Below are 15,426 nucleotides of genomic sequence, written 5' to 3' on the forward strand. Positions count from 1 at the left end.
GATGTGTCACCCTGCTTAAGCCAGTACACATGTCCAGGCCTGTCTGAAGTTTGCTAGAGAGCATTTGGATGATCCAGAAGAAGATTGGGAGAATGTCATATGGTCAGATGAAACCAAAATATAACTTTTTGGTAAAAACTCAACTCGTCGTGTTTGGAGGACAAAGAATGCGGAGTTGCATCCAAAGAACACCATACCTACTGTGAAGCATGGGGGGTGGAAACATCATGCTTTGGGACTGTTTTTCTGCAAAGGGACCAGGATGACTGATCCGTGTAAAGGAAAGAATGAAGGGGGCCATTTTGTGTGAAAACATCCTTCCATCAGCAAGGGCATTAAAGATGAAACATTTACATTACATTTAAGTCATTTAGCAGACGCTCTTATCCAGAGCAACTTACAAATTGGTGCATTCACCTTATGACATCCAGTGGAACAGTCACTTTACAATAGTGCATCTAAATCTTAAAGGGGGGGGGGTGAGAGGGATTACTTAAAGGGGGGGGGGTGAGAGGGATTATTCCTTAAAGAGGTGGGGTTTCAGGTGTCTCCGGAAGGTGGTGATTGACTCCGCTGTCCTGGCGTCGTGAGGGAGTTTGTTCCACCATTGGGGGGGTCAGAGCAGCGAACAGTTTTGACTGGGCTGAGCGGGAGCTGTACTTCCTCAGTGGTAGGGAGGCGTGGCTGGGTCTTTCAGCATGACAATGATCCCAAACACACCGCCTGGGCAACGAAGGAGTGGCTTCGTAAGAAGCATTTCAAGGTCCTGGAGTGGCCTAGCCAGTCTCCAGATCTCAACCCCATAGAAAATCTTTGGAGGGAGTTGAAAGTCCGTGTTGCCAGCAACAGCCCCAAAACATCACTGCTCTAGAGGAGATCTGCATGGAGGAATGGGCCTAAATACCAGCAACAGTGTGTGAAAACCTTCTGAAGACATACAGAAAACGTTTGACCTCTGTCATTGCCAACAAAGGGTATATAACAAAGTATTGAGATAAACTTTTGTTATTGACCAAATACTTATTTTCCACCATAATTGTCAAATAAATTCATAAAAAAATCCTACAATGTGATTTTCTGGATTTTTTTTCTCATTTTGTCTGTCATAGTTGAAGTGTACCTATGGTGAAAATTACAGGCCTCATCTTTTTAAGTGGGAGAACTTGCACAATTGGTGGCTGACTAAATACTTTTTTGCCCCACTGTATTTCACTTCTTGATCAGTCTTAACATTCTGCGTTATAGTTTTTAGGGCTGCACGATATGGGCAAAAAAAATCCAATTGGGATTTGGGTAAACCGTTGGAATCATATAAATAGAATGATCATTCTCATTCTCTGGTTGGAATACGGTTTGGCCTGACAACGAATGGAAAATGTAAGGGAGGAGATGTTTGTGACAGAGTAGGAACCGAATGGTTGGTCAGTGTTTCCCATGTGACCCTTATTAGATGTATATACACTGAGTGTACAAAACATTATGCTCTTTCCTTGACAGACTGACCAGGTGAATCCAGGTGAAAGCTATGGTCCCTTATTGATGTCACTTGTTAAATCCACTTCAATCAGTGTAGATGAGACGGGTTAAAGAAGGAGTTTTAAGCCTTGAGACATGGATTGTGTATGTGGGCCATTCAGAGGGTGAATGGGCAAGACAAAAGATTAATCTGCCTTTCAATGGGGTATGGTAGTAGGTGCCAGGCACACCGGTTTGTGTCAAGAACTGCAACGCTGCTGTGTTTTTCGCGCTCAACAGTTTCCCGTGTGTATCAAGAAAGGCCCACCAGCCAAAAGGACATCCAGCCAACTTGACAACTGAGGGAAGCATTGGAGTCAACTCAACATTAGAGAGATGGTCTTAATGTTCTGTATACTCTGTGTACATGGGTACATTCAGACAAAGATTTTAGAATGTTCTTCTCCTTTTCCTATCTGATGAAGAACAAGCTGTTGCACAAACAATGCTGGTATATTCCACCACTGGTATCGGCCTGTAGTAGAGGAAAGGTTTGCTAGCAAGATTGACCCTATCTCAGTGGATTTAGCATCATTTTTTTAACCTTTATTTAACTTGGCAAGTCAGTTATGAAAAAAATCTTATTTAGAATGATGGCCAAACCCAGACGACACTGGGCCAAATGCACACCGCCCTATGGGTCTCCCAATCACGGCCGGATGTGATACAGCCTGGATTCGAACCAGGGACTGTAGTGACGCCTCTTGCACTGAGATGCAGTGCCTTAGACCACTGCGCCACTCGGGAGCCCAAGCAGTAGAGACGAACATAAATTCTTTAGTCATATTTGCAGATTGCTAAGACTAACTAACTAGTGCTTTTCAAAGGGCAAGTTACACAAACAAACAGTATAATATAGAAAACATGTATTTATATTAAGAAGTGAAGTGGAAAGCTGCATCGTTTTTGTTTGGAACAATCTGTTGACTGCATTCTGTTGTTGGTCAATGCATGCAAAGTGAATCTGGAGCACAAGGCACTTCCTGCTTGAGTGACAGCGAGAGAACTCTGTCAACTGGAGCAATAAATGAAAGTAAAGAGAAACGGGTGTTACAGATGGCTGTTTGGTAATATCGCAGCCTCTTGTCATATAGATATTGCGCATGTCAATCCCGATTTAAAATTAAATGAATCGTGCAGCCCGTACTAGCTGGTCAGAGACGATGAATCTGATATCATCACAGCATTATTAGAGCAGGAGCAAAATTGTTTTTATCAGCATGGCGTCTTCTGTCTAATGTTTTTATTTTGTTAAAATTTATTTTCCCTAGTTTTCCCCTTTTCATTCTTTCACTCATGATCAGACATGCCCTCAGCTTCTCTCCTCCTCTTTTGGTTCATGCCGTAACTCCCCCTGCTCTCCTCCTCTTTTGGTTCATGCCGTAACTCCCCCTGCTCTCCTCCTCTTTTGGTTCATGCCGTAACTCCCCCTGCTCTCCTCCTCTTTTGGTTCATGCCGTAACTCCCCCTGCTCCCCCCTCCCTCCCTCAGATGGTGCTGTCCTCATTCAAACACGGGCTACTCAGTGGCTTTTGGCTCGGGCGGGTCAGTATGGTGCGCTGGGACGGCATCTTTTGCTGCCTCCCTTTCTGTGGCATGGCATTCGCCTGTCAGTCGTAAGTACCTCCCAGTCCCTCTCCGCCCTTCCAGCGCATTAGTACGAATCGTTTCCCGTAGCACATATTGTATCCTGGTCCCTGAAAGGGTGATAGGATAGGGGTTGTGTTCATTAGGCATAAAAATGGGAGACACCGCCTTTTTTCATATAGAGGGGTACCTACCTACCAATACGTCTTAAAAGATCCTGTTTTGTGCCAATTGAACATGACCTAGGTTGAAGATAATAAAGGTTAGGACAAGTTATGATTCCATGTGGAAGATTTTTGAGAAGTAAAAAGATTCCTGGGACCAGCACCGCAGTGAACTACAAGCACCGCAGCGAAAATCTATTTTTTTATTACAACGTCATAGTTTGCTGGTTAGTTTGGCTGTTGAAGAGAAGCCTGAATACGAGATGTTGATTGGAGATCTTGAGAAGCAAAGTCTCCCCCCTCTACGGCATAATCCACCTATTCCTCTATCCCTCCCACCATCCATCCCTCCTCCTTCACCTCCATCTGCATGCTCTGTTGCTGCCTCCTCTCTTCTGTCATCCCCGTGGTGCCTGAGCTGCAGAGGGGAAGGGGTGGGGATTCTGGTTGTGGTTAGGGGTGTGTTGGGGTTGGACTGGGTTGTGATTTTGGGGTTAACTTAGTTTGGGACGCGCACTGGAGGTTTGCATGTATGAAGTGTCTTTTTAAGGAGTTGAATGTGAGTATGGAGGTGCTTGGGTGAGGTGGGGGAGGGTGAGGTAGGTGTTGGATGGGTGAGGCTGACTGGTGCTGGAACGAGGCTTTAATAATTATCTCACCGAGGTAACACTGCTCTCATCTGTGTGTGAGAGAGAGAGAGAGAGAGAGAGAGAGAGAGAGAGAGAGAGAGAGAGAGAGAGAGAGAGAGAGAGAGAGAGAGAGAGAGAGAGAGAGAGAGAGAGAGAGAGAGAGAGAGAGAGAGAGAGAGAGAGAGAGAGAGAGAGAGAGAGAGAGAGAGAGAGAGAGAGAGAGAGAGAGAGAGAGAGAGAGAGAGCACACTCGTCCCTGTGTGCATGCACGTGTGGGCCTGTCGCAGTCTTGCGGTGATGAGTGGTATTTGGCAGGACCCTCTGGCCAATGGAGAAACAGCGAGCGGAGCGCTGCTCCAGCCAAACCACCAATCAGACCACTGGACGGCGGCCATCTTACGACACACTGATTTGAAACAGCTTTCAACACATGCTTTTTATGACCTTTATTAAAGCTGTTTACGTTCAGTTACAACATGATTTAACATCATTATTAACCAACAAGACTATAGAGTTATGAAACTGAGCAGTCATAGAATAGACTAACACTAATGAAAATGTCCGTCTGTGATACTGCTGTGGATTCAAACAAAACAAGATAAGCAATATGAAGACAATATGTGTTTAACTCTTCCCATGTGCTTGGGTGCTAGTTTCAGTTATCGCTTTCAATTTTACTAGCAGGAATAGCACAAATAAATGTGTATTGAAAGCTGTTGTACAGACCGTATGAATCAAATGAAAAAACATCCATTGGACTATTTTACAGACGGTGTAAACGGAATGAAAAACAATGGAATGCGAGCTATTGAGAGAATGTACAGGTTTGAGGTCTAGTCCCCGTAAGCTGTTTGATTTGCCCTCAGCTAGAAGATGGAATCGTTCCTGAGTTTAAACAGGTGTCAAGGAAAAGCACCGTTGGGACAGTGCTGCACACTCATAAAAACCACAGAGGGAGAGAATGCAGTAGAGACACAGTAACTGTATTCTCTCCCTACACACACACACACACACACACACACACACACACACACACACACACACACACACACACACACACACGAGTAAGTGCAAAAAAGACTGCCAAGAAACTTTCTAATGCTCTAACTCCAGGCTAGCACTAGGTGTAAAGTAGAAGGTCTGTAAGTTCCCCTTTTACAGGCTTGTTTAACAGTGCTGCTGGCCTGTTCTTTAACAGTGCTGCTGGCCTGTTCTTTAACAGTGCTGCTGGCCTGTTCTTTAACAGTGCTGCTGGCCTGTTCTTTAACAGTGCTGCTGGCCTGTTCTTTAACAGTGCTGCTGGCCTGTTCTTTAACAGTGCTGCTGGCCTGTGCTTTTACAGTGCTGCTGGCCTGTTCTTTAACAGTGCTGCTGCCCTGTTCTTTAACAGTGCTGCTGCCCTGTTCTTTAACAGTGCTGCTGGCCTGTTCTTTAACAGTGCTGCTGGCCTGTTCTTTAACAGTGCTGCTGCCCTGTTCTTTAACAGTGCTGCTGCCCTGTTCTTTAACAGTGCTGCTGCCCTGTTCTTTAACAGTGCTGCTGGCCTGTTCTTTAACAGTGCTGCTGGCCTGTTCTTTAACAGTGCTGCTGGCCTGTTCTTTAACAGTGCTGCTGGCCTGTTCTTTAACAGTGCTGCTGGCCTGTTCTTTAACAGTGCTGCTGGCCTGTTCTTTAACAGTGCTGCTGGCCTGTTCTTTAACAGTGCTGCTGGCCTGTTCTTTAACAGTGCTGCTCGATGACAGACAGCCCCTTCTCTCTTTGTTTCTCAGAGATAATAACCAGCACTGACATACAGTGCAGTAAAGTGTCCACTCATTCTCACACGCACACGCACGCACGCACTTGTGTCACACACACACACACGCACTTGTGTCACACACACACACACACACACACACACACACACACACACACACACACACACACACACACACACACACACACACACACACACACACACGCATGCACTTGTGTCGCACACACAAGTCTTTCTCACACACTACCTACACACTACCTACCAGATCATAGAAATACAACAGACTTTTTGTGAAATCAGCTGTTCTCTCCATGACATCTGTTTCAGCATTTGTTTTATGTGAGATGATACAAATGCTGGGGTGTATTCACTAGAAACCAGACTGAACCAAACGGTACAAAACAGGGAGGGACCTACCTAAATTTGTTCACTATAAACTCTCATTTTCGTTGCAAATTGTTTCTGTTTTGAGTGCAATCATTGGACAAATGATTTCACCCCTGATTAGATCTAATCATCTATAATTACTAGAGATCTGAACTATCAGACAGAATTCACCTTTTTACCCTCATGGTTTGCCTTGTCTGTCTTTTTCTCTGCCTAGAATATTTTTGATTTTGATAAAATGATTATCTTAAGACCCCTGAAACATTTGATAATCCACAAAGTCTTGACGCTTTACTTTTCTAGTAGCCTATAAAGTTTGTCCTGAAACTTGAGCTCTCCGGTCCAGTCTGATGTGGCAGCTGTAGCTTGTGGGCTGGTTGTTTGTTTACAGGCAGGTGTTGCCTACCTACGACAGTCTGGACGAGCCCTCCATCAAACGCATGAGCACCATCTTCACCACCTCCCTCAATGTCGTCACCACCTTCTACATCACGGTGAGTGGTGTACGCTGATGATGTCACGACCTATCCCGATGTCTTCACCACCTTCTACATCACGGTGAGTGGTGTACGCTGATGATGTCACGACCTATCCCGATGTCTTCACCACCTTCTACATCACGGTGAGTGGTGTACGCTGATGATGTCACGACCTATCCCGATGTCTTCACCACCTTCTACATCACGGTGAGTGGTGTACGCTGATGATGTCACGACCTATCCCGATATCTTCACCACCTTCTACATCACGGTGAGTGGTGTACGCTGATGATGTCACGACCTGTCCCGATCCCACCTTCTACATCACGGTGATGTCTTCACCACCTTCTACATCACGGTGAGTGGTGTACGCTGATGATGTCACGACCTATCCCGATGTCTTCACCACCTTCTACATCACGGTGAGTGGTGTACGCTGATGATGTCACGACCTATCCCGATGTCTTCACCACCTTCTACATCACGGTGAGTGGTGTACGCTGATGATGTCACGACCTATCCCGATGTCTTCACCACCTTCTACATCACGGTGAGTGGTGTACGCTGATGATGTCACGACCTATCCCGATGTCTTCACCACCTTCTACATCACGGTGAGTGGTGTACGCTGATGATGTCACGACCTATCCCGATGTCTTCACCACCTTCTACATCACGGTGAGTGGTGTACGCTGATGATGTCACGACCTATCCCGATGTCTTCACCACCTTCTACATCACGGTGAGTGGTGTACGCTGATGATGTCACGACCTATCCCGATGTCTTCACCACCTTCTACATCACGGTGAGTGGTGTACGCTGATGATGTCACGACCTATCCCGATGTCTTCACCACCTTCTACATCACGGTGAGTGGTGTACGCTGATGATGTCACTACCTATCCCGATGTCTTCACCACCTTCTACATCACGGTGAGTGGTGTACGCTGATGATGTCACGACCTATCCCGATGTCTTCACCACCTTCTACATCACGGTGAGTGGTGTACGCTGATGATGTCACTACCTATCCCGATGTCTTCGCCGCATAGTACAGTACATTGTTCTATACGATGGTTTAGGTGTGTTGCAGTGCCTTCAGTTAGTATTCATACCCATTGACTTATTCCACATTTTGTTGTTACAGCCTGAATTGAAAATTGAAAAAATTATCGTTGTTTTTTCACCCATCTACACACTATCCCATAATGACCAAGTGAAAAGATGTTTTTAGAATTTTTTGCACATTTACTGAAAATTAAAAGCATAAATATCTAATTTCCATAAGAATTCTCACCCCTCAGTCAATACATGTTAGAATCACCTTTGACAAGTGATTACAGCTGTGAGTCTTTCTGGGTAAGTCTTTAAGAGCTTTCCACACCTGGATTGTATAATATGTGCACATTGTTGATCATTGCTAGACAGCCGTTTTTTTAAGCCAATTTAAGTCAAAACTGTAACTATGCCACTCAGGAACATTTAATGTTGTCTCGGTAAGCAACTCCAGTGCATATTTGTGTTTTAGGTTATTGTTCTGCTGAAAGTTGAATTTGATTCCCAGCGTCTGTTGGAAAGCAGAATTAACCAAATGTTGCCTGTGCTTAGCTCTATTCCGTTTCTTATGAACCCTTCCATCCTCTCCTCTCTAGGTGGGATTCTTTGGCTACGTCAGTTTCACGGAGGACATAGCCGGTAACGTTCTGATGAACTTCCCTTCTAACCCGGTGACTAAGATGATCCGGGTGGGCTTCATGATGTCCGTGGCGGTGGGCTTTCCCATGATGATACTGCCCTGTAGACAGGCAATCAACACCATGCTGTTCGAACAACAGGTGACTATATACACACATGCAGGTTAACACACACCAACACACACACATACTAGTGATGGGGGGGATCCATACCGTTGGATATCGAAATATTATTTTTGACGATGTATCTTTTTGACAATATTGCAACAATATATTTGCGCTAGCTTGTACCTTCATAGCTTAGCTCTGTAGGCCATCTCTTGTCTCTCTGCAGCAGCAATATATTTGGAACATCGAATCGCAGTAAAATCACAGTATCGAATCACAATACATATAGAATCGCAATACATATCATATCGGCACCTAAGTATCGTGATAATATCGTGAGGCCCATGGCAATTCCCAGCCCTAACACGCAAACACACGCACATGTTTATTTTACTGTCTTTGTGGAGACCAAACAATTTATTCCCATTCAAAATTCTATTTTCCTTTAAGCATGAAATTCACTGAGAATTTGAGTGCCAATAGGCTCTTAGCACAGTAGGAGGCCATTCCTTCTCTTGGTAGAATAAAAATAGGTAGCTGCTGTGTACCGACGAACCTGAAGTTTCTACTTGTAGAATCCCAGTGCTCGGCAGTGGCCTATAACTTGACTTTGAGACAATCAAAGCGCACAAACCTCCACGTGGAGGAGCTGACAGAAGTGACAAGGAAAAGGGGAAAAGAAGGCCCATTTTCCCCTACAATCCACCCTTTTCATTCGAATCCTTCTAACTTAAACAAAGCTGCATAATACATTTTTTTTCAAGAGCAAGTCTTTATATCTAGCTAAGGATTTTTGTGCTTAAATAAATAAAATTGTTCGGTTTGATTATGTGCACTAACTTATTTGTTTGTGAGCTAGCTAGCTAACGTTACCTTGATAAATGAGAAAGGCAGTCGCACACTTCATATGAAATGAAAGGGGTGATAAGTGCAGCACAATGCACACAACACTAAATGCTTTACCAAGCTAGCTATCTGGCCACTATAGCAATCACAATTGATTTGTTTGCATGAAGCAGCGGCCTGTAGCTGGCTGCCGAAAGTCAATGCGGTGTCTTAACCTAGCTAGCAAGCGTATCATGTTAACAATTTAGCTAACGTTAGCTAGCTATGATATTATAATGACCTAACCTGGAAGAGCTTTACTGTACAACACTGTTATAATGAATCTTTCTCTCTCCCCTCTTTTTGTCCCTCAGCAGAAGGATGGGACGTTTACTGCAGGGGGGTACATGCCTCCAATGCGCTTTAAGATGATCACCTTCGCCATCGTCTTCGGAACCATGCTGGGAGGCATCCTCATCCCAAATGGTGTGTGTGCGACTGTGTGTGTGTGACTGCAGGTCTTTAAGGTGCGTGTGTTGTGCATTGTAGCACAGGCTGTGTGACTATGAGTTTACGACTCAGTGAATGTCACACTCTAACCCACTCCTTAAATCACACCTTTTATAGAGCTATTATTCTCTCTTCCCAGACACACATACCCTCTCTGGCTCATAGCCCCCCCACAAAACACACACACCCTCTCTGGCTCATAGCCCCCCCCACAAAACACACACACCCTCTCTGGCTCATAGCCCCCCCACAAAACACACACACCCTCTCTGGCTCATAGCCCCCACAAAACACACATACCCTCTGGGCTCATAGCCCCCCACAAAACACACACACCCTCTCTGGCTCATAGCCCCCCACAAAACACACACACCCTCTCTGGCTCATAGCCCCCCACAAAACACACAAACCCTCTCTGGCTCATAGCCCCCCCCCACAAAACACACAAACCGCACGCACATGTGTTCTTTAGAGGTCTCTGTTGTGTGTTTTCTGTAACGATGATCTAGAGGTTTGGGTTAGTTTGCATGTTTTATTCATCTTATGTGGTAAGGCTATTAGTTAGGGTTGTGTTTGGGTAGACACACACACACCAGCGTATGTGTGTGTGTACCTAATCAGGCTAATAGAGTGATGGGGGGACTCCGAGGGGAAACGGACACTAAATCTGAGGCACATAATATGGCCTGGGTTCCCAGGAGGAGAGATTGGTACTGGCTTGAAACACAGGGTCTGAGAGTGAAGCTTGTGCTAGATTAGATTAAGGGGGGTAGGTTTCTGCTTCATTTGGTACAGGGCCATGGGCCAGACGGGTTGGAACGGGGCCATGGGCCAGATGGGTTGGAATGGGGCCATGGGCCAGATGGGTTGGAATGGGGCCATGGGCCAGATGGGTTGGAACGGGGCCATGGGCCAGATGGGTTGGAACGGGGCCATGGGCCAGATGGGTTGGAACGGGGCCATGGGCCAGATGGGTTGGAACGGGGCCATGGGCCAGATGGGTTGGAACGGGGCCATGGGCCAGATGGGTTGGAACGGGGCCATGGGGATTCTGACTTCTGATTGAATAGGAATGCTTAGCCATTGCCTGTCTGGAAAAAGTTGAGGAGGTGCAGGAAGACATGGAGAGAATGAGGAGCGTGGAAGAGTAGAATGAGGATTGTTACCTGGCTGACACGTAGACTCATGTGTCACACTGGCAGTATGTGGCTTTAGCCATGCAAGTGGATTGTGTGACTTAATGTTTGTCTATGCTACTCCCTCTGTAGTGGAGACCATCCTGGGTCTGACTGGAGCTACCATGGGCTCCCTCATCTGCTTCATCTGCCCTGCCCTCATCTACAGAAAGATCCAGAAGAATGGACTCACCGCACAGGTACCACACACACACACACACACAGTTGAAGTCAGAAGTTTACTTACACCTTAGCCTAATACATTTAAACTCAGTTTTTCACAATTCCTGACATTTAATCCTAGTAAAAAAATCCCTGTCTTTGGTTCAGTTAGGATCACCACTTTATTTTAAGAATGTGAGATATCAGAATAATAGTAGAGGAAATTATTTATATCAGTTTTTATTTCTTTCATCACATTCCCAGTGGGTCAGAAGTTTACATGCACTCAATTAGTATTTGGTAGCATTGCCTTTAAATTGTTTCACTTGGGTCAAACGTTTCAGGTAGCCTTCCACAAGCTTCCCACAATAAGTTGGGTGAATTTTGCCCCATTCCTCCTGACAGATCTGGTGTAACTGAGTCAGGTTTGTAGGCCTCCTTGCTCACAAACACTTTTTCAGTTCTGCCCACAAATTTTCTATGGATTGAGGTCAGGGCTTTGTGATGGCCACTCTAATACCTTGACTTTGTTGTCCTTAAGCCATTTTGCCACAACTTTGGAAGTATGCTTGGAGTCATTGTCCATTTGGAAGACCCATTTGCGACCAAGCTTTAACTTCCTGACTGATGTCTTGAGATGTTGATTCAATATATCCACATAATTTTCCTCCCTCATGATGCCATTTATTTTGTGAAGCACATCAGTCCCTCCTGCAGCAAAGCACCCCCACGACATGATGCTGCCACCTCCGTGCTTCACGGTTGGGATGGTGTTCTTCGACTTGCAAGCATCCCTTTTTTCTCCAAATTGTCATTATGGCCAAACAGTTGTATTTTTGTTTCGTCAGAGAAGAGGACATTTATTCAAAAAGTACAATGTTTGTCCCCATGTGCAGTTGCAAATCGTAGTCTGGCTTTCTTATGGCGGTTTTGGAGCAGTAGCTTCTTCCTTGCTGAGTGGCCTTTCAGGTTATGTTGATATAGGACTTGTTTTACTGTGGATATAGATACTTTCATACCTGTTTCCTCCAGTATCTTCACAAGGTCCTTTGCTGTTGTTCTGGGATTGATTTGCACTTTTCGCACCAAAGTACGTTCATCTCTAGGAGACAGAACACATCTCCTTCCTGAGCGGTATGACGGATGCGTGGTCCCATGGTGTTTATACTTGCATACTATTGTTTGTACAGATGAACTTGGTACAGATGAACTTCAGGCATTTGGAAATTGCTCCCAATGATGAACCAGACTTGTGGAGGTCTACAATTTTTTTTTCTGAGGTCTTGGCTGATTTCTTTTGATTTTCCCATGATGTCAAGCAAAGAAGCACTGAGTTTGAAGGTAGGCCTTGAAATACATCCACAGGTACACCTCCCATTGACTCAAATTATGTCAATTAGCCTTCTGGAATTTTCCAAGCTGTTTAAAGGCACAGTCAACTTAGTGTATGTAAACTTCTGACCCACTGGAATTATGATACAGTGAAATAATCTGTCTGTACACGATTGTTGGAAAAATGATTTATGTCATGCACAAAGTAGATGTCCTAACCGACATGCCAAACTATAATTTGTTTACAATACATTTTTGGAGTGGTTGAAAAATAGTTTTCATGACTCCAACCAAAGTGAATGTAAACTTCCCAACTGTACATACATACATACATACATACATACATACATACATACATACATACATACATACATACATACATACATACATACATACATACATACATACATACATACATACATACATACATACATACATACATACATACATACATACATACATACATACATACATACATACATACATACATACATACATACATACATACATACATACATACATACATACATACATACGTACATACAGTGGGGCAAAAAAGTATTTAGTCAGCCACCAATTGTGCAAGTTCTTTCACTTAAAAAGATGAGAGGCCTGTAATTTTCATCATAGGTTCACTTCAACTATGACAGACAAAATGAGAAAAAAAATCCAGAAAATCACATTGTAGGCTTTTTAATGAATTTATTTGACAATTATGGTGGAAAATAACTATTTGGTCACCTACAAACAAGCAAGATTTCTGGCTCTCACAGACCTGTAACAACTTCTTTAAGAGGCTCCTCTGTCCTCCACTCGTTACCTGTATTAATGGCACCTGTTTGAACTTGTTATCAGTATAAAAGACTGATAGACTCCACAACCTTAAACAGTCACACTCCAAACTCCACTATGGCCAAGACCAAAGAGCTGTCAAAGGACACCAGAAACAAAATTGTAGACTTTCAACAGGCTGGGAAGACTGAATCAGCAATAAGTAAGCAGCTTGGTTTGAAGAAATCAACTGTTGGAGCAATTATTAGGAAATGGAAGACATACAAGACCACTGATAATCTCCCTCAATCTGGGGCTCCACGCAAGATCTCACCCCGTAGGGTCAAAATGATCACAAGAACAGTGAGCAAAAATCCCAGAACTACACGGGGGGACCTAGTGAATGACCTGCAGAGAGCTGGGACCAAAGTAACAAAGCCTACCATCAGTAACACACTACTCACTACAGGGACTCAAATCCTGCAGTGCCAGACGTGTCCCCCTGCTTAAGCCAGTACATGTCCAGGCCCGTCTGAAGTTTGAGCATTTGGATGATCCAGAAGAAGATTGGGAGAATGTCATATGGTCAGATGGAACCAAAATAGAACATTTTGGTAAAAACTCAACTCGTGTTCGGAGGACAAAGAATGCTGAGTTGCATCCAAAGAACACCATACCTACTGTGAAGCGTAAAAAGCATTTCAAGGTCCTGGAATGGCCTAGCCAGTCTCCAGATCTCAACCCCAGAGAAAATCTTTGGAGGGAGTTGAAAGTCCGTGTTGCCAGCAACAGCCCCAAAACATCACTGCTCTAGAGGAGATCTGCATGGAGGAATGGGCCAAAATACCAGCAGTGTGTGAAAACCTTGTGAAGACTTACAGAAAACGTTTGACCTCTGTCATTGCCAACAAAGGGTATATAACAAAGTATTGAGAAACTTTTGTTATTGACCAAATACTTATTTTCCACCATAATTGTCAAATAAATTCATTAAAAATCCTACAATGTGATTTTCTGGATTTTTTTCTCATTTTGTCTGTCATAGTTAAAATGATGAAAATTACAGGCCTCTCCCATCTTTTTAAGAGGGAGAACTTGCACAATTGGTGGCTGACTAAATACTTTTTTGCCCTACTGTACATACATGCATACATACATACATACATACATACATACATACATACATACATACATACATACATACATACATACATACATACATACATACATACATACATACATACATACATACATACATACATACATACATACATACATACATACATACATACATACATACATACATACATACATACATACATGCATTATCTCGACTAATCTCATCACTGACCAACATCTCTCTCTCTCTCTATAGTTGGTGTTGTGGGTTGGGTTAGGTATCTTGCTGGTCAGCACCTTCACCACGGCGTCAATCTCAGCCAGTGACTCCACCCCCAAGCATGCCCCTCCTCCCCCTGCAGCTGACAAGAGTGCCATCTTGAGAGTCCTTCCTGACATGGCTGGTTTATTGAAAGGTATGGACCATATTACAATATTCCTTCCTTGAGTCAGCTATTCTATTCAGTTCTATTCAGTTCTATGTCTGAGATGCTCCAAACTCCAAAGATCACATTTTGATGTCAGTTTTGGTAAGAGTAGAGAGACCAAGAGCCAAAAGGTCAAAGCAATCTTAAAACAAAGAAAGATGGAACTGCAGATAAATGGATGTCATGAGACTTTTTATCCCAATGTTCTAACTGAACTATTTTATAGCTTTGACCAATTCCCAGAGGTTTTGTAAGGCCCTGGTTAATGAAGAATTGGACTAAGTCCCCAGTCTGCAATAGATCAATCCTTTATTCAGAGAGTAATCTGAAAATGCACATAGCCTTTTATACCTCACACACACAGACAAGAACTCACATCAGTAGAAACTCCTTTTCTCTTTAGGTGGGCTGTATTTTTTCTGCAACATGGCTCATCTTTATCACAAGTCGACAGTTCAGTTGTCCTTGATTGTCTACCCAGCTCATATTGCAAAATAGTAAGACAATGGCCTAGTCACACACATTGTTGAATTATGACTCTTAACACATTATTATAGCCTTATAATTCTAATACATTTCACACAGTTATACCCTTTCAGGGTGGAATACTTTAGTCATTACTTTAAACATATAAATTCCTTTATCAATGCGGGAGTATATTGAATGTTTGGTGACTGACAGACAGCTAGACAGACTGGGTAGAGGATAAGAGGGGCAGCCTTTGACATTGATGGATCCAGAGTGAAGCTCTTCAAACTCCGGTGGTTTCTCCCCCCCCCCATCT

The 15,426-nt window shown here is 43.9% G+C and overlaps 1 protein-coding gene across 6 annotated transcripts in view; it reads left to right on the forward strand.

Annotated features, from left to right (window-relative positions):
• Nucleotides 1-15,426, forward strand: part of LOC124038567 (putative sodium-coupled neutral amino acid transporter 10) — a 44,403-nt gene that overhangs the window by 13,521 nt on the left and 15,456 nt on the right. For all 6 annotated transcript variants that reach the window (XM_046354597.1, XM_046354599.1, XM_046354600.1 and 3 more), the window contains 5 exons: nt 6,430-6,532; nt 8,171-8,353; nt 9,520-9,631; nt 10,924-11,030; nt 14,471-14,630. In XM_046354597.1, the coding sequence (XP_046210553.1) occupies nt 6,430-6,532; nt 8,171-8,353; nt 9,520-9,631; nt 10,924-11,030; nt 14,471-14,630 (665 nt within the window). The remainder of the gene's footprint in view (nt 1-6,429; nt 6,533-8,170; nt 8,354-9,519; nt 9,632-10,923; nt 11,031-14,470; nt 14,631-15,426) is intronic.

Source organism: Oncorhynchus gorbuscha, linkage group LG06 (genome assembly GCF_021184085.1).
Source record: "Oncorhynchus gorbuscha isolate QuinsamMale2020 ecotype Even-year linkage group LG06, OgorEven_v1.0, whole genome shotgun sequence".
NCBI lineage: Eukaryota > Metazoa > Chordata > Actinopteri > Salmoniformes > Salmonidae > Oncorhynchus > Oncorhynchus gorbuscha.